Consider the following 22,072-nt stretch of genomic DNA (forward strand, 5'->3'; position numbering starts at 1 on the left):
CCAGCCAATGGCACCAGATGATATAGGTCCCAGTGCCTTGGTACTTTGTAAGCTCACTCAGAATTTAAATACAATGTTGAAGAAAGTGGCAGGTCCCCACATTGGCTGAGATTTTGTTTCTACTCCCTATGCAAAGTGATGGCCCAGAAAAAGTTCAACTAGTGAGCAGAAACTAAGAAAGTCTTATTTCTTGAATGCATGAGTTGATGAACCAAGTCTTTTCTTTTTTTCTGTTTCTATGATGGCATGTGGATACAGTTTTTTTAAGAAAGAAACAATAAACAACAACAGTTACTTCTGAGAAGAGGCTTTGACTTTCACTGAATAAATTTTTATATCATTTGCATTTTCTAAATATGCATAAATCTTAGCTTTGTAGTTTTTAAGTTCTTCTGGAGTTAACATAAGCAATAGAAATTATGTATTAAAATTGGAATTTAAAACAAGGGTAATATTTATGGAATATATATAGTCTCAAGAATGTATGAAAATTTTCTAGAAGAATGCACGAGAAACTGTTAACACCTGTTGAGACAATAGGTTGGTGGTAGGAAAGAGACTTACTATTAATGTACGATTTGAATGTGTTTTACCATGTTATATATTTATTTATTTTTTTTAATTTTTTTAACATCTTTATTGGAGTATAATTGCTTTACAATGGTGTGTTAGTTTCTGCTGTATAACAAAGTGAATCAGCTATACATACACATATATCCCTATTATTTATTACTTTTTCAAATTAAAAACGATGTGCTCCAACATTGGCTTCTTCTTTTGCTGACCTCCCATCATACCACATCTGCACTACACAGATGGGCACTTGTGGTCCTTCGTCACTTCAGAGAGCACAAGCTTCTCCAGTTGGATGGTAATGATGTTGAGAATGAACGTCATCTAAGCCCTCTTGGTAGTTCCCACAGCACTAAGCACAAGGATGAGTATATAGTAAGCATTTAATAGCTACTCGTTGATGGACTTTTTGTCATGGCATTTATATATGTATTTGTGTAAGTATTTGCTTAATGATTTGCCCCCACTCACTGAACAAATTGGGGAATTAATGACCATTTTGCTTACCATTGGATCCCTGGTACTTACCTCGGGACCTGGTATATGGTAGGTGCTCAATAAATATTTCCTGAATTTTCTGCCTTTCCTTCCTGAAGCGCAAGCATGGCGGTAATGCCTTGACTATTCTCAGCAACTAAGCTTGTTCCCGCAGTAGCAAGCGCCCGCAGCCTCTCCGGATGCATGTCATGTTCACAGCGAAGGTACTCCCTGCAGCCCATCTGAGAGAGGAGGATTCCAAACCGATACTTAGGCCAGCCCAGGCCCTTTACACACCCACACCTCCTCAGACCAGGGGAGGTGACGCCAGGACTATCCCAGGTGGAATATACACTTCGTAGACACAAACTAATATCTCTGATCCCCAAGGAAGCACAAGGGCAGAGTGGTACAGACCACACAGTGGTACTGCTGTCCAACCCTACATACTATATGAGCGATGATATCCCCTATACTTTCCACCAAGACAACAATTTCCTGTACCTGTGTGGATTCCAAGAGCCTGATAGCATTCTGGTCCTTCAAAGCCTCCCCGGCAAGCAGTTACCAGCACACAAGGCCATGCTTTTTGTGCCTCAGAGAGATCCCAGTCAAGAACTTTGGGATGGCCCCCGATCTGGTACTGATGGAGCAACAGCTCTAACTGGAGGGGACGAAGCCTATACGCTGGAAGAATTTCAACATCTTGGACCGAAACTGAAAGCTGAGACACTGTGGTATGACTGGATGAGGCCCGCTCACACACAGCTCCACTGTGACTGCATGCAGCGGTTGGCAGAGCGCAAAGCCAGGAGCAAGAACAAGGTTTGGGCTGTGCAGCAGCTGGTACAGCGTCTCAGGCTGATCAAATCTCCTGCAGAGACACAGAGAATGGACTTGAGGACACGGCGAGGGGGAGTGGTAAGCTGGGACGAAGTGAGAGAGTGGCATGGACATATATATACTACCAAGTGTAAAACAGATAGCTAGTGGGAAGCAGCTGCATAGCACAGGGAGATCAGCTCGGTGCTTTGTGACCACCTAGAGGGGTGGGATAGGGAGGATGGGAGAGAGATGCAAGAGGGAGGAGATATGGGGATATATGTTTATGTATAGCTGATTCACTTTGTTATACAGCAGGAACTAACACACCATTGTAAAGCAATTATACTCCAATAAAGATGTTAAATATATATATATATATATATATATATATGAATGCCCCCCCAAAAAAATCTCCTGCAGAAATTTAACGAATGCAGATTGCTAGGAAGCTGACATCACAGGCTTTCATAGAGACCATGTTTGCCAGTAAAGCCCCTGTAGAGGAAGGCTTTCTTTTTTTTTTTTTTTTTTTTTTTGTTAGCTTCTGCTTTATAACAAAGTGAATCAGTTATACATATACAATATGTTCCCATTTATCTTCCCTCTTGCATCTCCCTCCCTCCCACCCTCCCCATCCCACCCCTCTAGGTGGTCACAAAGCACCGAGCTGATCTCCCTGTGCTATGCGGCTGCTTCCCACTAGTTATCTATTTTACATTTGGTAGTGTATATATGTCCATGACACTCTCTTACCCTGTCACATCTCACCCCACCCCCTCCCCATATCCTCAAGTCCATTCTCTAGTAGGTCTGTGTCCTTATTCCCGTCTTGCCACTAGGTTCTTCATGGCCTTTTTTTTTTTTTTTTTCCCTTAGATTCCATATATATGTGTTAGCATACTGTATTTGTTTTTCTCTTTCTGACTTACTTCACTCTGTATGACAGACTCTAACTCCATCCACCTCATTACAAATACCTCCATGTCATTTCTTTTTATGGCTGAGTAATATTCCATTGTATATATGTGCCACATCTTCTTTATCCATTCATCTGTCGATGGACATTTAGGTTGCTTCCATGTCCTGGCTATTGTAAATAGAGCTGCAATGAACATTTTGGTACATGACTCTTTTTGACCTATGGTTTTCTCAGGGTATATGCCCAGTAGTGGGATTGCTGGGTCGTATGGTAGTTCTATTTGTAGTTTTTTAAGGAACCTCCATACTGTTCTCCATAGTGGCTGTATCAATTTACATTCCCACCAACAGTGCAAGAGTGTTCCCTTTCCTCCACACCCTCTCCAGCATTTATTGTTTCTAGATTTTTTGATGAACTACAATGAGATATCTCACACCAGTCAGAGGAAGGCTTTCTTTATGCTAAGTTTGAATTTGAATGCCGGGCCCGTGGTGCAGACATCTTAGCCTACCCACCTGTGGTTGCTGGAGGTAATGGGTCAAACACTCTGCACCATGTGAAGAACAATCAACGCATCGAGGATGGGGAAATGGTGCTGCTGGATGGAGGTTGTGAGTCTTCTTGATATGTGAGTGACATCACTCGTACCTGGCCTGTCAATGGCAGGTTCACGGCACCTCAGGCAGAACGTTATGAAGCTGTTCTAGAAGTCCAGAGAGATTGTCTGACCCTCCGCTCCCCTGGAACAAGCTTGGATAACGTCTACAGCATGATGCTAACACTGATAGGACAGAAGCTTAAAGAGTTGGGGATCATGAAGAACATTAAGAAAAATAATGCCTTCAAGGCTGCTCGAAAATACTGCCCGCATCACGTTGGCCATTACCTCGGGATGGATGTCCACGACACCCCAGATGTGCCCCGCTCCCTCCCTCTGCAGCCTGGTATGGTAATCACAGTGGAGCCAGGTATTTATATTCCGGAGGATGACAAAGATGCCCCTGAGAAGTTCCATGGTCTTGGTGTACGAATTGAGGATGATGTAGTGGTAACTGAGGACTCGCCTCTCATCCTTTCTGCAGATTGTCCCAAAGAGATGAATGACATCGAACAGATATGCAGTAGGGCGACCTACTTCATGGCGACCCACATGCATACCAGGTTCAGGAGGGGTGGACATTGGCCTCTGTGCACGTGTGCTTTCTGGGGGTCTCTGTGTGGACATTTATATATGTGTTCCACTGGGGAGTGCAGCAGCTATATGAGTGTATGTAATTGTGTATATGGTCTTTTCTGTTTTATGTAGCTAGAAAGCTGGGAAAATGAATTTTTGGATTGTATATTACTGCAACTTTAGTAACATTAATTCTGTAGAATTAGTGACTCAGACAAGTTTAGTTTTAAGATGTAAAGAAAGATCTTGGTTACATATGTCCATGCATTCCAGTTAACACATGGATAAATTCTCTCCTTCTCTCCAGGTCCTTCCCCTTCTGCACTTTTCCTGAGATCCATGTAATATCATAAGATTTTTGGATAATGCTTATGTATTTTGAGCCAATCACCAAGGTCTTTGCCTACACTGAAAACCACCCATCAGTGATTGTGGGTGGCCAGTACGTACTTTCCATAACACCTGCCTACGTATCCAGGAGCCCACATATCTACCGGAGCCACGTGAGCCCTCAGGGCATTGGTGTCCTACAGTCACACCATTCAGCCACAGTCCAGATTCCAGCAACACTAGCTATTGAACAAAACATCTTTGAGCCTTTCTTACTATTTGGTTGCCTGGGACCTGGAAGGTGTTTAGATTCTTGATAAGGAAGGAAATGAAAGAAAGAAAAGTATATCTGTGTCTGCTATAGATCCAGACCGCCATCCATCTGTTCTCAATCTAAAGATGATTCCTTTCCCAGACATCCATGCTTTCTTTATAGATTCTTAATGCATTGACCCTCAGAGCACACCCTTGAAGCTGCTTCCCTGGCCAAGGGCAGATCCTCTACTTACCCTATTAAAGTCAGAGGAATGGCATCCAGTATTCAGACAGACACCCTGGTTATCATTCTGTGATTTCCTCTAGTGCCAATAAAAACAAAATATGCAACCTACCCAGTACCTGTAAACACCCTGTGATCCTTTTCTTCCTTGGACGTTAGCACTAGAAAGACAATGGTAAAGACTCATGTTTCCCTCAACACAGCACTGGATGCAATTATATAAAACTCACTTTGCAAAGTGAACAGGGCTAGACTACTGCAGATAGGTTATTTGGGAGCTTCTGTCATAAGGGGAAGCTTTAAGAACTAGTGTGTTCCCCTCCTTTAAACCTGAATATGAGCCCAAGATGTATAAAACATGCTGATTGTTAGAACATAAATTCGAAAATTTTTAAGAGAATATTTGCTTTAGGGAAGAACGGGCTAGGAGATTAATACTCCTTGCAGAAAGAGAAAAGCAAATACAGTATGCTAACACATATATATGGAATCTAAGGAAGAAAAAAAAAAAGAGGTTATGAAGAACCTAGGGGCAAGACGGGAATAAAGACACAGACCTACTAGAGAATGGACTTGAGGATATGGGGAGGGGGAAGGGTAAGCTGGGACAAAGTGAGAGAGTGGCATGGACATATATACACTACCAAACGTAAAATAGATAGCTAGTGGGAAGCAGCCGCATAGCACAGGGAGATCAGCTAGGTGGTTTGTGACCACCTAGAGGGGTGGGATAGGGAGGGCGGGAGGGAGGGAGATGCAAGAGGGAAGAGATATGGGAACATATGTATATGTATAACTGATTCACTTTGTTATAAAGCAGAAACTAACACACCATTGTAAAGCAATTATACTCCAATAAAGATGTTAAAAAAAACAAAACAAAACACTCCTTGCAGTGCTAGAGGTTTGCCCGTCTTGTCAGAGAAACCCAAGGTACAGAGCCCAAAGCAGACAGGCAGTGACTTCATCAGGAGACAAAGATAATGTTAGTGACCAAAGTGATGCAAATTGTGTCCTGACAGCGCTCACCCGCAAATGCTCGGCTTTGCTCAGCAGCTGTGGGGATGGCTGGCTGCACAGCTGGAGTCATCATCCCTGCGCCCGCCCCCCTCACCCCCCTCCAACTTCTCAGTCCTGGGCTTGTGACTTTCTAAGAGGGGACTGAAAAGAAACCCACAACTCTGGCTTCTCACTCCCTCGGCCTCTATGGCCTCAACAACCTTTCTCTGGAATTGGGTTTCCTTTGTTCACTTATAATCCTGGAATAAGGAATTTCCTCTTCTTCCTATAAATCATCTTCTGTAGTCTTCAACTTTCTAGCTAAAAGCTTAGGTGGCTCTTATGAACAGCAGCCTACTTGGACATGAAACAGACTTCTTCCGGCTGGATTCCTGGCAAGTTCTACAGGTGTTGCAAGTCACACGTAGGACGACCGTTGTGGAATTCTTCTGGTGATTTATAGTCCCTGACCCAGACATACTGTCCTTTGAGTCCCCAATTCACCGCAGCAGCTAACGTTTGCATCAGACGATCAGGACCTTCAAGAAATGACACAGTGAACGTCTCAGAGCAGTGGTTTAGGGACTGTCTGATCGATTCAGGATCGGTTGAGCAGATAATTGTGCACAGTGCCGGAATCTTGTTCATTCTTAGCCTTACCACAGACATGCCACACATTTCCCTCCATGTTTCAGTATAATAAATACTTCATATATACACCAAGCTCTTCTAATGAAAACCTTAATTTTTAAAAACATGCTTCAAATGTTACATTGGAATTTTTCTCCCTGAATTGAAGAGATACAGCTGAAATATTAACAAAAATATTAACAATAATCTAAAGGAAAGAAGTATATCTAGATGGCCTCTGCCACATAATTTTATGGTTTTACTTCAGGAATTGTTGTTTTTCTCTACAATTAAACTGGGACTGGGTTTTTTATTTGAAACACAGCAGTAGAAATAGAATAATAGCTCTCCTCTTCCCATAGTCATACCCAAGTTAGGAAGGTGCTTCTCATGGTGACTTAAAATTCTCTTTGTGTGTCTTCTTTCAAAATATTGTTATCTTTTTTATTAATTTTTGTAAGGTCAGAAAAGGAAAACTCCTACTATAGACATTATATCTTAATTGGGTTTAAGATCCATAAAATTAGTTAAATCCCCAGATAAAGACATTGCAACTCATTAAAATAGAAAAATTGGGCTTTGTTATGTTTTTCAAAACAGACATAACCAACATCCTCCTTAGCTTTCTTAATAATAGAAAGATTGCAAATATGATGCATGAGTGCTGCCTTTCCCTGTCCTGTGTCCATGTCACATAAGTACAGCATAGTGGCTGTCCCACCAGTTTCAGCTGTGACCTCAGAGTCCTTTGTAACACAGTGTTTCCAGTAACTGCTATCCATAAAACAAGAGCTGGGATTTGAGTGAGACTCTGTCTACCATCCCTCAACTGGCATATGATCAATGATAAGGTAACTTATTTGTGTGTGTATGTTAGAAACTAAGTGAGGGCCCAGGATGGTGGCCCAAGAGGTTTCCAAGCAACCTCTTGCTTGGAAGAGGTTTTTACGGTGTGTTTTTTGTTTTGTTTTGTTTTTTTTAACTTTAGTTTCCTGAAGTGGGATCTGTATCCCAAAACTTAAGCTGATAGGGTTAAGTTTTAAGCCTGGACAAATATACTTCCAGCTGAAGTGTTTACTAATCCTAATATGAGAAGGTGAATACATCATTAAACCCTAATTGTAGAGCAGAATTCCACTGTCACAAAGCACATGTGTCTTCCTGGCTCCTCTCACCTCTGCCTATGTGTCACTGGGGAACTTGGGGTAAGCATCAGTATTATGCAGATCAGGGGTCCCCACTGAAACCAAGGCCTCTTGGGGTGTGCTTCATGAGAAGCTGAGAAAACTGCAGTCTTTGTGAGCATTTCTTAATGCTTTGTATGACTTTTGTGCAATTATGTAAGTTCAATTTGGACAAAATGCTGTTACTTTTTAAGGCCCTATTGACTGAAAGTAGATATGTCATTCCCCAACAAGGGAAGACCATTTGTTACTGTCATTTTAAAAATAAACTATAAAACAATGTAAAAAATTAAATAAATATTTCCTGAAGAATAAAATAATAAATGAAGGAATAAATAGACCATAGCACACCAGAGATTCATACCACTTCCCTGAGTGTCTCCAAGTGCATTTTACTCTTTCCATTTGGACTGTGTAGACAAATCATTACCCAGTGAATTTAGTTTCTTGTAAGCACTGAAAGCATAACCTCATCTGCCCCTTGAGTCACAGGCCAGGAATTCTGTCACAGGGATGAATGTCCAGGATTTCCCTGAAGACTTAGCCCTGGTGGAAACAGTAAGTTGTTTTTCCAAAACAAATAATTCCCAACAGCAACATTTATTTCATTTATTTTTATTTGAAATTTTACAGAAGGAAGCCAGAGTTACCGTTAGAGGTTCATGTTAGATTTTTTCGGTCCAAGATCTTGAGTTAAATAAATCCTCTCCAGAAAGGTTGCCAGATTGGTATGTTTTAGGATAGTTGGGGGAAAATTGCTCCGGCAATTCTATAAGAAACAAAGAACAAACAACGCTAAAGGGAACTACAATAAATAAAGGGAATGGTTATGTCTATGTGGTAGTATTCAAGTGATTTTTTATTATCTATTAATTCTAAAATTGATATATATTATTAGGATAATCATGAAAAACATTTATTTCTTCCTGCCCTCCCATTCCCAAACTGCTCCTCCTCCTAGTCTTCCCAGTTTGGTGAGTAGGACCATGGGCCCCACACTCGTTTTTGTTTTTTTTAATTTTTTTTTTTAACAGTTTTACTGGAGTATAATTGCTTTACAATAGTATGTTAGTTTCTGCTTTATAACAAAGTGAATCAGTTATTCATATACATATATTCCCATACCTCTTCCCTCTTGCGTCTCCCTCCCTTCTAGCTGGTCACAAAACACCGAGTTGATCTCCCTGTGCTATGCGACGGCTTCCCACTAGCTATCTGTTTTACATTTGGTAGTGTATATATGTCCAAATATACACTACCACTCTCTGACTTTGTCCCAGCTTACCCTTCCCCCTCCCTGTGTCTTCAAGTCCATTCTCTAGTAGGTCTGTGTCTTTATTCTCATCTTGCCCCTAGGTTCTTCATGATCACTTTTTTTTTTTTTTAGATTCCATATATACGTGTTAGCATACGGTATTTGTTTTTCTCTTTTGGACTTACTTCACTCTGTATGACAGACTCTAGGTCCATCCACCTCACTACAAATAACTCAATTTCGTTTCTTTTTATGGCTGAGTAATATTCCATCATATATATGTGCCACATCTCCTTTATCCATTCATCTGTCGATGGACACTTAGGTTGCTTCCATGTCCTGGCTATTGTAAATAGAGCTGCAATGAACATTGTGGTACATGACTCTTTTTGAATTATGGTTTTCTCAGTGTATATGCCCAGTAGTGGGATTGCTGGGTCATATGGTAGTTCTATATTTGGTTTTTTAAGGAACCTCCATAATGTTCTCCATAGTGGCTGTATTAATTTACTTGCCACCAACAGTGCAAGAGGGTTCCCTTTTCTCCACACCCTCTCCAGCATTTATTGTTTGTAGATTTTTTGATGATGGCCTTTCTGACTGGTGTGAGGTGATACCTCATTGTAGTTTTGATTTGCATTTCTCTAATGATTAATGATGTTGAGCATTCTTTCATGTGTTTGTTGGCAATCTGTTTATCTTCTTTGGAGAAATGTCTATTTAGGTCTTCTGCCTATTTTTGGATTGGGTTATTTGTTTTTTTAATATTGAGCTGCATGAGCTGCTTGTAAATTTTGGAGATTAATCCTTTGTCAGTTGCTTCGTTTGCAAATATTTTCTCCCATTCTGAGGGTTGTCTTTTCGTCTTGTTTATGGTTTCCTTTGCTGTGCAAAAGTTTTTAAATTTCATTAGCTCCCATTTGTTTATTTTTGTTTTTACATCCATTTCTCTAGGAGGTGGGTCAAAAAGGATCTTGCTGTGATTTATGTCATAGAGTGTTCTGCCTATGTCTTCCTCGAAGAGTTTGATAGTGTCTGGCCTTACATTTAGGTCTTTAATCCACTTTGAGTTTATTTTTGTGTATGGCATTAGGAGTGTTCTAATTTCATTCTTTTACATGTAGTTGTCCAGTTTTCCCAGCACCATTTATTGAAGAGGCTGTCTTTTCTCCATTGTATATTCTTGCCTCCTTTATCAAAGATAAGGTGACTGTATGTGCGTGGGTTTATCTCTGGGCTTTCTATCCTGTTCCATTGATCTATATTTCTGTTTTTGTGCCAGTACCTTACTGTCTTAATTACTGTAGCTTAGTAGTATAGTCTGAATTCCGGGAGCCTGATTCCTCCAGCTCTGTTTTTCTTTCTCAAGATTGCTTTGACTACTCAGGGTCTTTTGTGTTTCCATACAAATTGTGAAATTTTTTTGCAAGGATTCTTCAATATACTCAAATCAATCAATATGATACACCATATTAACAAATTGAAGGAGAAAAACCATATGATCATCTCAATAGATGCAGAGAAAGCTTTCAACAAAATTCAACACCCATTTATGATAAAAACCCTCCAGAAAGTAGGCATACAGGGAACTTACCTCAACATAATAAAGGCCATATATGACAAACCCACAGCCAACATCATCCTCAGTGGTGAAAAACTGAAAACATTTTCACTAAGATGAGGAAAAAGACAAGGTTGCTCACTCTCACCATTATTATTCAACATAGTTTTGGAAGTTTTAGCCACAGCAATCAGAGAAGAAAAAGAAATAAAAAGAATCCAAATCAGAAAAGAAATAAAGCTGTCACTGTTTGCAGATGCCATGATACTATACCTAAAGAATCCTGAAGATGCTCCCAGAAAACTACTAGAGCCAATCAATGAATTTGGTAACATAGCAGGATACAAAATTAATGCACAGAAATCTCTTGCATTCCTATACACTAATGATGAAAAATCTGAAAATGAAATTAAGAAAACACTCCTATTTATCATTGCAACAAAAAGAATAAAATACCTAGGAATAAATCTACCTAAGGAGACAAAAGACCTGTATGCAGAAAATTATAAGACACTGATGAAAGAAATTAAAGATGATACAAATAGATGGAGAGATATACCATGTTCTTGGATTGGAAGAATCAACATTGTGAAAATGACTATACTACCCAAAGCAATCTACAGATTCAATGCAATCCCTATCAAACTACCACTGGCATTTTTCACAGAGCTAGCACACACTCTCTTAAGACCAAAACCTGGGATGATCTTAGTTTCTTCACTTTGCCTCATCTTCCACAGCCAATGGAGCACTGCTTACTGATCTTATTGTTGGTATTTGCCTTCATCAGCTCAGGCTGCTATAACAAAGTGCTGTATGCTAGATGTTAAAGCAGACATTTATTTCTCAAAATTCTGGAGACTGGGAAGGCCAAGATCAAGGTATCAGCAAATTCGGTTCCTGGTGAGAACCTACTTTCTGGCTTGTGCAGCCACCGTCTTGCTGTGTCTTCACATGACAGAGAGAGAGAAGGAGCTCTACTCTCTCTTCCTCTTCTTTTTTTAATTAATTGAAACATAGCTGATTTACAATGTTGTGTTAATTTCTGCTGTACAACAAAGTGATTCAGATTATATATATATACATATTTTTTAGTATTTTTTTCCATTATGGCTTATCACAGGATATTGAATATAGTTCCCTGTGCTATACAGTAAGAGCTTGTTGTTTCTCTTCTCCTTCTTATGAGAACACCAATTCCCTCATGGGAACCACACCCTCATAACCTCATCTCAACCTAATTATAGCTCAAAGGCCCCACCTCCTAATACCATCACATTGGACGTTAGGGCTTCAACATGTGAACTTGGGCAGAGGGGACATTCAGTCCCTAACACTACTTAGCAAATCATTCCAAAACTTAGTGCCTCAAAGCAGTTATTATGAATTCTCTTGGTTCTGTGGTTTAACAGGGATCAGTTGAGTAGTCCACATTGGGGGTCTCTCATGCAGTTGTAGTCATGTGTCAGCTGGATGTCCAAGATGTCTGGACATTCACATGGTGACAGCTAATGACAGCTACCAGCTGGGAGCTCAGCTGGGGCTGTCAACCAAAGTGACTATGAGTAGATTTTCCATGTGACTGGAGCTTCTCCACGCATGGCAGCTGGATTCCAAGACAGACTGACCCAAGAGTAAGCATTCCAAATGGCCCAGGTGACAGTTACGTGACCTCTGTATTACCTGTACCTTGGTAATTAGGTACAGAATCTTGATGAGATTCAGCTCCTGTCTTTTGGTAAGAATATTTCTTGGGTGGGGCTGTGTACTTCTAGTGGAAAGGATATAATTCCTGGTTGTTTGTCTTTTTATAATAACAGTCATTGATGATCAAATGTCTAGATAAAGTAATTCATCAGGAGTTCAAATCTGCACTTTTCAAAGATCATTCTGGCTATAGCATAAGTTATCTTTAAAAAGGAATAAATGTCACAGTTATGTACAGCTTCATGAGGATGGCAATCAAAGTCAAGTCATAATTATATGAAGATTTATTGGGTACTTCATGCTGGTTTGATCATTTTAATAGTCTAAAAATAAGTTCAAAGGGGAGTGGAAAAGAAAGGAATAAATTGTTTTGGCATACTCTTTCACTGATACTGATCAGTTATTTCAAAAAAGATCCTCATTTTTTTAAAAAAAAATTTTCTAATTAAAACATCAGCCCTTAAAGGTTAACAAACAATTTATTCACCCCCACAGCCAGGATGGATAACTGTAACCTGAAACATTGGGTTTCCTCAAATGCTTACTTTTTCTTTCCTTTCTCCTCTTTTTTTTCTTCTCTCTTTTCTTTCTCTACTTCCCACCTCCCTCCTCCACCCTACCTTGATTTCTCACTTTTTTTCTCAGGCAAGGAAATATCTTGAGCTTTTTTTTTTTTTTAAAGGCAGCCAATCACAAATGTAACAAAATTATAAACACTGTGGTAAAAGCTGCTTTCCTCCAGGAGTTTCCCGAACTGAGGAGTAGGTACCCCACTGTAGTAGCCACGGTCAGATGTTTTCCCGGAAGGTCCGAAGGCATTTCAGCAAGAAATCAAACCCTATCTGTATCCCTTGAGAGGAAGCAGAGCAGAGGAGAGGATAGAACACAGGCTTTGGAGCCCGATAAACCTTGACTGCGTGGATTCCCAGCTCCACCACAAAGCGCGTCATGGCTGTTACAGTTCCAAGAGAAGATATGCTTCTCAAGCTTTAATGAGCCTTCCAAACACCTGTGGATTTTGTTAGAATGCAGAATCCGAGGCAGTAGTCTTGGAGTCAGGCCTGAGATTCTGCGTTTCTGACAAGCTCCCAAGTGATACCTATGCTCCTAGACTGTGCACCACAGGGGCCAGTGTTTCTGCCCCGAAAGAAAGGCAATCCCGCGTGTTTGCTCTGTGGAACAGGATTCCCGCCACTGGGTCCCGAGCACATCAAGTGACATTGTCACAGCCTTCGTGACCCACACTAGTGGGAAATGTCTCCCACATAACTTTGTAATAAGCAGTAACACTTACCCCTTGACCACAGGGTATGGATGGCAACTTACTCCAAGTAACGCTGTGTGTGAAGAAGACCAGGCACTGCCCTTTCGCAAAGAGAAGACAGCAAGAGGGTTTGGAAGCCCAGCAAGAAGCAATACTCTTGTCTCTGTCCAAGAGAAGCCAAGATTTTACCACAGGGCTGAAGCCTGGGTGGCCCTTTGGGTTTCCAGTCTGCACACAAAAAACGACATTATGATCATTAGTCTCCACAACATGATTTCAAGGGAGGCATTATTAGACCCATGTTATAGGTGGAGAAACTACAGACATGGGGAAGTTATTTTTCCCATCCAAGGCCACCCAAAGTGTCAGGGATGAAAATGAGGTCAAGAACCAAAAACCATGGGCAAGCTGTCCTCAGCATAAGCCATGAGACATTTTCTGCAAGGAATATTTAGGCCCTCGTTAAAAAGTCTATATTAAAAGTGAGGGGTAGAAAAGCACAAAAGAGCTCTAGATAAAATATGTTGTTGTTATAATCTGTTATGATTTTGAATGTATTCGTCGCCACAAATGTTTTTCACAATCACCATTTCTCGAATGTCTTCTATTATTATGTCTGTGTGACTTTGGACATGTTATTTAATCTCTCTGTGCCTCCATTTCCTCACCTGTGGAAAACTGGGATAATAATTTCCTCCCCTGTGAAAAATTGGGATCTCGCCAAGAATGAAATGAGAGCAAGCGTGTAAGGAACTTTAGCAGGGTCTGTTTTGTGGTAGGTATCATGTAAGTGTTAGTTATTCCTACACAGATAGCGTGACACATCTCCTCAACAATAACACAAGTTTGCCTGTGGTGGGAGCCATGAGATTCACTGTTCTCTGTTCTCCATGATGCTGGAGTGGTAGTGAACTTGGAGTAGGCTTTAAAAAGTAATTTTCTGTCTGAATCCCAAAGGACAAGGGTTTCTCTATGTGACTCAATTCCCTTCCCAAGTTTCATATTGTGCAGATATACCCCTCTAACCTTCCCAGAATAAATATTTGTCATTATATACATGAGATGCCCAGTTTCTAAGAATGTTTTTGTTATCATGATTTCCTCATATTTTATAACCTTCAAAGTGATTTCACAAACGTCATCTCACTGAAAACTTATAGCAATTCTATGAAGAAGACAAAATCTTAATGTGTCCATTTTATGGATGGGGAAACTGAGACACTCTGAAATAAAGTAATTCCCTCCAGGTCATATTGATTAATAGTAATAATACTAGTTACTAATACTAACATTTCTGAAAACTCAGTATTAGGTTAAACACATGAAAATGCTGATATTCTACCTCTTTAAAGCTACAAAATAGTAATTTCATATTGTCCTACATAAATGCTAAGTGTATCTGTCATTAATCCTCATATCAACTCTATAAGGTAAGAACAAATCCCCATTTTATCGACAAGGGGAGTGAAGATTTAGAGATAAAAACATTTGCCCAGGAATTCCCTGGCAGTCCAGTGGTTAAGACTCCACGCTGCCAACACACAGGGCACGGGTTCAATCCCTGGTCTGGGAACTAAGATCCCACATACCCTGCGGTGCAGCCAAAAGATAAATTAAAAAAAAAAAAGACATTTGCCCAAGGTCGAACAGTGGAGCCAGGATTCAAACCCAGGCCGGTATGACTCGAAGCCCAAACTTTTTTTTTTTTTTTTTTTTTTAATTTATGGCTGTGCTGGGTCTTCGTTTCTGTGCGAGGGCTTTCTCTAGTTGTGGCAAGTGGGGGCCACTCTTCATCGCAGTGCGCGGGCCTCTCATTATCGCGGCCTCTCTTGTTGCGGAGCGCAGGCTTCAGACGCGCAGGCTCAGTAGTTGTGGCTCACGGGCCTAGTTGCTCCGCGGCATGTGGGATCTTCCCAGACCAGGGCTCGAACCCGTGTCCCCTGCATTGGCAGGCAGATTCTCAACCACTGCGCCACCAGGGAGGCCCCCTCGAAGCCCAAACTATTAACAACTCCACCATATGGCCTAGGAAATGGCAGAGCTTGATGACTCTATTGATGCAACATTTTTAGTATTAAAAACATAACACGTTTATACTCACTCTCCATAACAACCACATAAGGGAGAAAAGATCACCCCCATATTGAAAATGAGAAAGCTGAGATTCAGAAAGTTTTATGGCTTGGTCAAAGTCACATAGCCCTTAAGGCCCTTTTAAAATTGCCAGAGCCCATATGCCTCTGCAGACCAATTGAATCACAACCTCTTGAGGTGGAACACAGGTATGGATAGTTTTTGAAACTCCCCAGGTGACCCCCATGTGCAGACAAGCTTGGGAACCACTGTACTACGCTCCAACCCTTCCCACCCCGCCTACTTCCTTTTCTACTCTATGGCACCTACAGGCAGATAAAATCTGGCCCTGAGGGTTCTGCTGTTAGTTTAACCCCACGGCGGTGATCTTAACTGTGTTTTATACAGCATGATTGCCTATTTCCCAGACACACATTCTGCAGAGAGCTCCCAGCAGCAACTAAACCAAGCCACAGCAATGGGCCAATCTGAGTATCTTCCCACTGACAACAGTCAGCTGTCACTGAGGCTAAAATGGACAACGGTTCATCGAGGGAGGCCCTCCACCCTCCTGAGTGTTTAGCTTTGGTCTCAATAGGTACCCTGAATGGGGACAGCTGAGCATCAGTGGAGTCTGGCTGGGGAGCAAGGATGAGGCTCTGGCCAGCCCTGCGGAGTGGGGCAGCCCCCCACCTTCTCCATCACTCGCATTCACCATATGCAGGGTCAGGGCCACGCTAGGCCACGCTACTGGATGTAAGTGGGGGAGGCACGTATTGCCTCCCACTGGGTCCAGTCACCACCAGTTCAGAATACTTCATCTGTCCGGACTTCGCTTATTGTCAAAAATATGCTTCTTTGATTCCTGCAAGCCAAACCCATGGAAAAATAACAGAAACCAAATGCCAGGGACATGGTGCCAAGGCAAACACATGTGAGCCCTGAAATAACAGGAGATACTGTGGTCACGTCTGACCTTCTGAACTGTGCTATGGGTTGAAGCAAAAACAGCTCTTGCTGCTGCTTACAGGGTGCGTGGTAATACCAGTTTATTTGTAGTGCGAAAGAACCTGGATTTAGAGAGATTGCCTTTTGAAACTTGGACTCGGCCAAGGGGCCAGAAATAATACCATTTTGAGGAATGACTTTTTTTAAAAGAAGACCACTTCACCTCTGTAATCAACATAAGCCCAGAATCTCCTGATTTTTATCTGTCAAATGATTAATATCTAAGACTCCTAGAGCTTCTACAAATGTTTCTCTTCTCATTATAGCAATATTTTGGTGCAGGCTAACGTAGAAGCAATGCAAGTTCACTTGTTGATTTCAGCAGCCTGCAAGAGATAAATGTGGAAGGGCCCAGATGGAAAAGTAAAATGATGATTCAGGGTCAAAAGTGAATACACAGAAGGCTCCTGGATTCCACACTAACCAGTTCGGGCCCCAGTAGTAAGGCCTGCTAGGGGGCTGCCAATACTTGCATTCCCAGTAGCTATATTCTGGGCACACAAAACAAGTTACTGGGAGGAATTTGCTGGACATTAACATTACCAAGAAAAGACCACAAGTTACAGAGTTCACGCAAATGAAGACTGGTTCCCATGGAAGAGATTAAAACAATCGCCAAGCTTGCCTAAAAATGAAATACACATTCTCATATAGTTTTTCGGGTAATATTCTCTTCCTTTAGTTACATCATTTGCTGCATATCCAGAAGATGTGTGTCTTAAAGAGAAAGAAAAATACATGGTAAAACTAGCTTTATTCTAATTATTGTGAGGGGAAATACCCTATAAAAGAAGTAATACTACAAATAATTTGCAGTGCTTACTATGTGTTCAGGTACACGGTAAAACTTAACTACTTTTCTTGTTAATATATTTAATCCTCACAAACAGTGATTGCCAGAAGTTCTATTTTTATTTTAATGGAGTTATATTTATCAATCTTCTCATCTATTCCTTCTCTTGTTTTAGGGATCAAAAAGTCAAAACACTGTTTAAGAATTAAAAAATCCCCCGAATCATAAAAATATTTATCCTGTATTTTCTTCTACAAAGTTCCAATACTCAATTGTCATATTTAGGTTTATAATTTATTGGGATTTTTTTTTTTTTTTTTTTTTTTTTTTTTTTTGGCTGCATTGGGTCTTCGTTGCTGCGCACAGGTTTTCTCTAGTTGCGGTGAGCGGGGGCTACTCTTGGTTGCGGTGTGTGGGCTTCTCATTGTGGTGGCTTCTCTTGTTGCAGAGCATGGCCTCTAGGTGTGTGGGCTTCAGTAGTTGTGACACACTGGCTCAGTATTTGTGGCTCACGGGCTTAGTTGCTCCGTGGCATGTGGGATCTTCCCGGACCAGGGCTCGAACCCATGTCCCCTGCATTGGCAGGCAGACTCTTAACCACCATGCCACCAGGGAAGTCCCCTATCAGGAATTTATTTTGGATGAAGATGTGCGGTAGGAATCAAATATATTTTCTTCCAAATGGATAACCAATTTTCCTAGTATCACTCATCCCCAGTACCACCATCCTTTCCACATCAGTAATGTCACATTCCTCATATGTCAGGTTTACATATCTTGTGTGGGTTGGCTTCTGGGCTTCGTTCTGTCTATTCCTGTCATGACACCACACAATCTTAATTACTACAGCTTTATAGTAAGTTTATATCTGGCAGAAGAATTACAACACCCTCCCCACCCATCTTGTCTATTCTTTTTTGATACTGAACTTTGCCCTTTTCTTTCAATTTTAGGAACACTTGGTTAAGTTTCAGGAAAAACTCTGTTGAGGTTTTTGCTGTAATCTGCAAGTTAATTTGGGAGAATTGGTATCTTCTTGATACTGTCCTTCCATCAATGAACATGGTATGTTTCTCCATTCTGTTGCCTTTTTTTTTTCTATTGACAGAAAGAGTCTTTGTCTTATCCCTGATTTTAAAGAAAAAGATTTTAACATGTCATCCTTAAAAATGTTTGCTGTAGGTTTTTAGTAGATTCCCTTATTAATTGAGCAAGTTTCCTTCTATTCCTATTTGCCTAATAGTTGGCTGACAGTTTTTAATCATGAATAGGTATTGAATTTTATCACACACTGTTGAGACAATCACATGTTTTTCTCCTTTCATCCTCTTAATGTCAACTCATCTTTGCATTCCTATGATAAATCCAACTTTATTTTAATATGTCCATTAATATTCTAGTATTTTGCTTACTTAGGCACATGTATTTATAAATATGGCTGGTTTATAATCTTCCTTTCTTATACTCTCTTTGAGTTGGAAAATGTTCCCTTCCCTGCTATTCTTTGATAAAATTGTCATCAGCATGCAGTTATCTGTTCCTTGAGTGATTAGCCAAACTCTTCTGGTCCTATGGTGGGTTAGGGGGTTAACTTTTAACAACTGATTCCGTTTCTCTAGTGGTGAAGTTCGTACTCTTGTTTCCATTTCTTCTTGACATAGTGTTGATGTCATATTTTTTTAAGACGGTGATCATTTCTATCTTTTCAAATTTATGGGCCTATATCTTCTTTTTATCTTTATGATGTCTGTAGTTATGACTCCTTTTTCATTTCTAATATTGTTTGTGAATGCTGTCTTTCTTTTTTTAAAGTTTTGATAAATTAGTTTTATTTCAAAGCATCAATCGGAGTGGACACTGTGCTCCACCCAGATTCGCTAGCGTCCTGTCACCTCTCTTCCAGATTCAGAGTGGTTTTACTTCCGATGGCTACTCTTCTTCAGAGGACTGTCCTCAGGCTACTGGACCCACTTTGCCCACCTATGCAGAATGACAAAAATGTCTGGGAATTCACATCCACTCCAATTAACCCTTAGCCAATAACTGACAGCTATGGGGATATGGAACCCCTCCTCATACAACCAAGAGGAACAGCTCTGAAGTATAATACATACTTCAGAAGCCCACTGTGGGATCAGGCTGAAGCTCTTTTCTGTGGGACCTGGCCGAGATTGTACCTTGCTTAGCTTCTTTTCCCCAACTGGGCTTCACTACCCCCTCACATGCTTCTCTAGTTGCATTTCTGTAGTTGATCAAGGACACACTCATCTTCATCTCTAAGTTTGTTTTGGAGGCACACAATAAGACAGCAGTTTTATTTTTTCAATTCTCTATATTGTGTTTTGTTTTCTGTGACTTTCATTAATGCATTTCATCTTTATTATTTTCTTTTTTTCTGTTATTTTTGGTATAACTTATTTTCTTGAATGGATGGTTAACTCCTTCATTATTAGTCTCCTTTTTCTAATAGTATCATTTAAGGCTATAAATTTTACTCTAAGTACTCCTTTAGCTACCTCCCACAAGTTTTCATACATTGCATTTTCATTATTTTTTAGGTGTAAATGTTTCCTCATTTTCATGCTTATTTCCTCTTTGTGATAATCATTAGTGCTGGTCACTGACACATCCAGTTCTCCTCTTTTGGTCAGGTCCCCATCCCAAAGTCAGCCATGGCAATAGATGTGCTTTGGCCAACATAAGATGAGTGGAAGTGATGTGTGTAATTTGGGGGCAGAAAACTTTAAAAGCCACATACTCTTCCCTCCACCACTGCAACTAGTTGCCAAGTTGCAGAAGTTCCATCAGCTTGGGTCTCAGAGGGAGGAAAACTGGGAATGGAGCTCCCAACTGACTTACACTAGAAATACACCATATATGGGAAATAAACTTCCATTGCTTTAAGATCTTGAGATATTTTAGGTCTGTGCACTATTGCAGCATAATTTACACTAATCTGACTGTTGCATCTACCATAGTCTGTAGAAATGCTTTTCCTTCTCTATTTCTAATCTTCAACTGTATAGAGTAGTTCCAGGTATTCTTTTCAAGTTTACATTTTATTGGAGGGTGGTCAGAGAATATATCCTATATATTACTAAGTCTTTAGTATTTGATGAGATTTCCTTTGTGGGCTAGCAAGCAGTTATTGAGTCATATATGTGTACACTCGATTAAGCTAATTAATTGGGTTATTCAAACCTTCAATCTCTTTACTAATTTTTGACTTTTTCATCTATCAATTACTAAAAGATGTTTTTAAAAACCTACTACATACAGGTTTTCAAATGTTTCTTTATAAGGCAATTGATTTGTGCATTAAATATATTTGAGGCCGTATTATTAAGTACATACAAGGGGTGAACTGTTTTTGTTTGATTATGAAATGAACTTCTTTATCTCTAATAATGCATTTTGTCTTAAAATCTACTTGTCAGAATGGTTGCTTCTGCCAAGGGCTCTGAAGTTATCCCTGCCTGGGATATCACTGGGTTGAGGGCACTTTTTATAATGATTTCTAAGCTGGGCAGGTGTGGCAGGCCATTCTAGGATCACACACATTGATAAATTCAAGTTCTAACCCCATGTGAGATAGGCCTCTCTTCCTTGTCATCTTGCTGTACTGAGGTTAGATTTTTTTCTAGTCTCCAGTTAGTGATGGTATAACTCTCCAACAGTTCCATCTTTAGGAAGGGGGATAAGTTCTACCTCTTCAGCTCAGGCAGGCCCACCACAGCCCCGTCTCCCATCCCTATATGTAGCCGAAACATCAGCCCATAATCTTTCTCCTTTGGTTTTCATAGCCCCCACCCTTTTTTTTTTTTTTTTTTTTTTTTTTTTGCCCCTGGGGACTTTACTTACTGCAACTAGCACTTTTAAAAGGAGTTTTCCGTTAGGAGGATTTTAGGTTATCTAGTACCAGCAGCACCAGATGTTGTCTCAATTATATTTTATAACTGTGTGTCACTAACACTTTTGCCTATCTAAGGTCAGTGGGCTGAAAGCAAGATTTGTGATAGGATGGAGAAAAGAGCATAATGTTCCTGTTCTTTGGAGGATTTTTTATTTTACCAACTCTGAACAAGAGGATGGTAATCACCCTCACACCCTAATTTTTTTCTCTTTGTTTTATGTTTCCCTGTCCCTCTGTTTTTCCCTGGAGGCAATATCAGGAATAGGAGATTCAGGGAGCTTAGAAGGGTAATCAGTGAAAGAACACGGCTGATGATAATAACAGAATTAATAATGAATTGACATTTATTAACATTTAAATAAGCCAGACCTGAGCAAATGCTTTACACGTGTTCTCTCATTGAAACCTGGAAACCCTATGAACAACTGGACCTTAGGATGCTAAGCAACTTGCTCAGATCCCCACACCTAGGAAGTGGTTGAGATCCCAACCTTAGTCATCCGAAGCTAGAACCCTCAAAGGCCTGCACTCTCCCTCCAACATTCCAGTTTGAATGTTGAAATTGCTATTCTTTACTTAACACCCCTTCATCTCCTTCCCCCAGCACAACATCTCCTTAGCCTTTTCATCCCTTCTCATGTTAGAATGGCAAAGGAATATTATTCAAATATAGATTTCTGGAGGATAACTCCTGACTGTGCAGCAAGACCCAGCTCAGGTGACACCTCCCCCAGGAGGTGTCCGCGGTTGCCTGCAGGGTAGTTCAGTGACCCTCCCAGGGTTCCTGTAAGCACGCTGAACCACAATTATTTCATTCTATGAGTCTCTCCTACTGGTCTATGAGCTTCTTGATTGTCAAGACAGTCTCCTGTTCCTTTCTGTATCTCA

At 40.5% G+C, this 22,072-nt stretch overlaps 1 protein-coding gene across 1 annotated transcript; it reads left to right on the forward strand.

Moving 5' to 3' along the window:
* Nucleotides 1-1,185: 1,185 nt before the first annotated feature.
* On the forward strand, nucleotides 1,186-19,264 carry LOC132370194 (xaa-Pro aminopeptidase 3-like). Its single transcript, XM_059929935.1, is given in 6 exon segments — nucleotides 1,186-1,936; nucleotides 2,302-2,382; nucleotides 3,244-3,955; nucleotides 16,069-16,226; nucleotides 17,161-17,219; nucleotides 19,175-19,264. Coding segments are annotated over 6 exon segments (1,851 nt in total).
* The last annotated feature ends 2,808 nt before the right edge of the window (nucleotides 19,265-22,072 follow it).

This window comes from Balaenoptera ricei, chromosome 8 (assembly GCF_028023285.1).
Source record: "Balaenoptera ricei isolate mBalRic1 chromosome 8, mBalRic1.hap2, whole genome shotgun sequence".
Taxonomy (NCBI): Eukaryota; Metazoa; Chordata; class Mammalia; order Artiodactyla; family Balaenopteridae; genus Balaenoptera; species Balaenoptera ricei.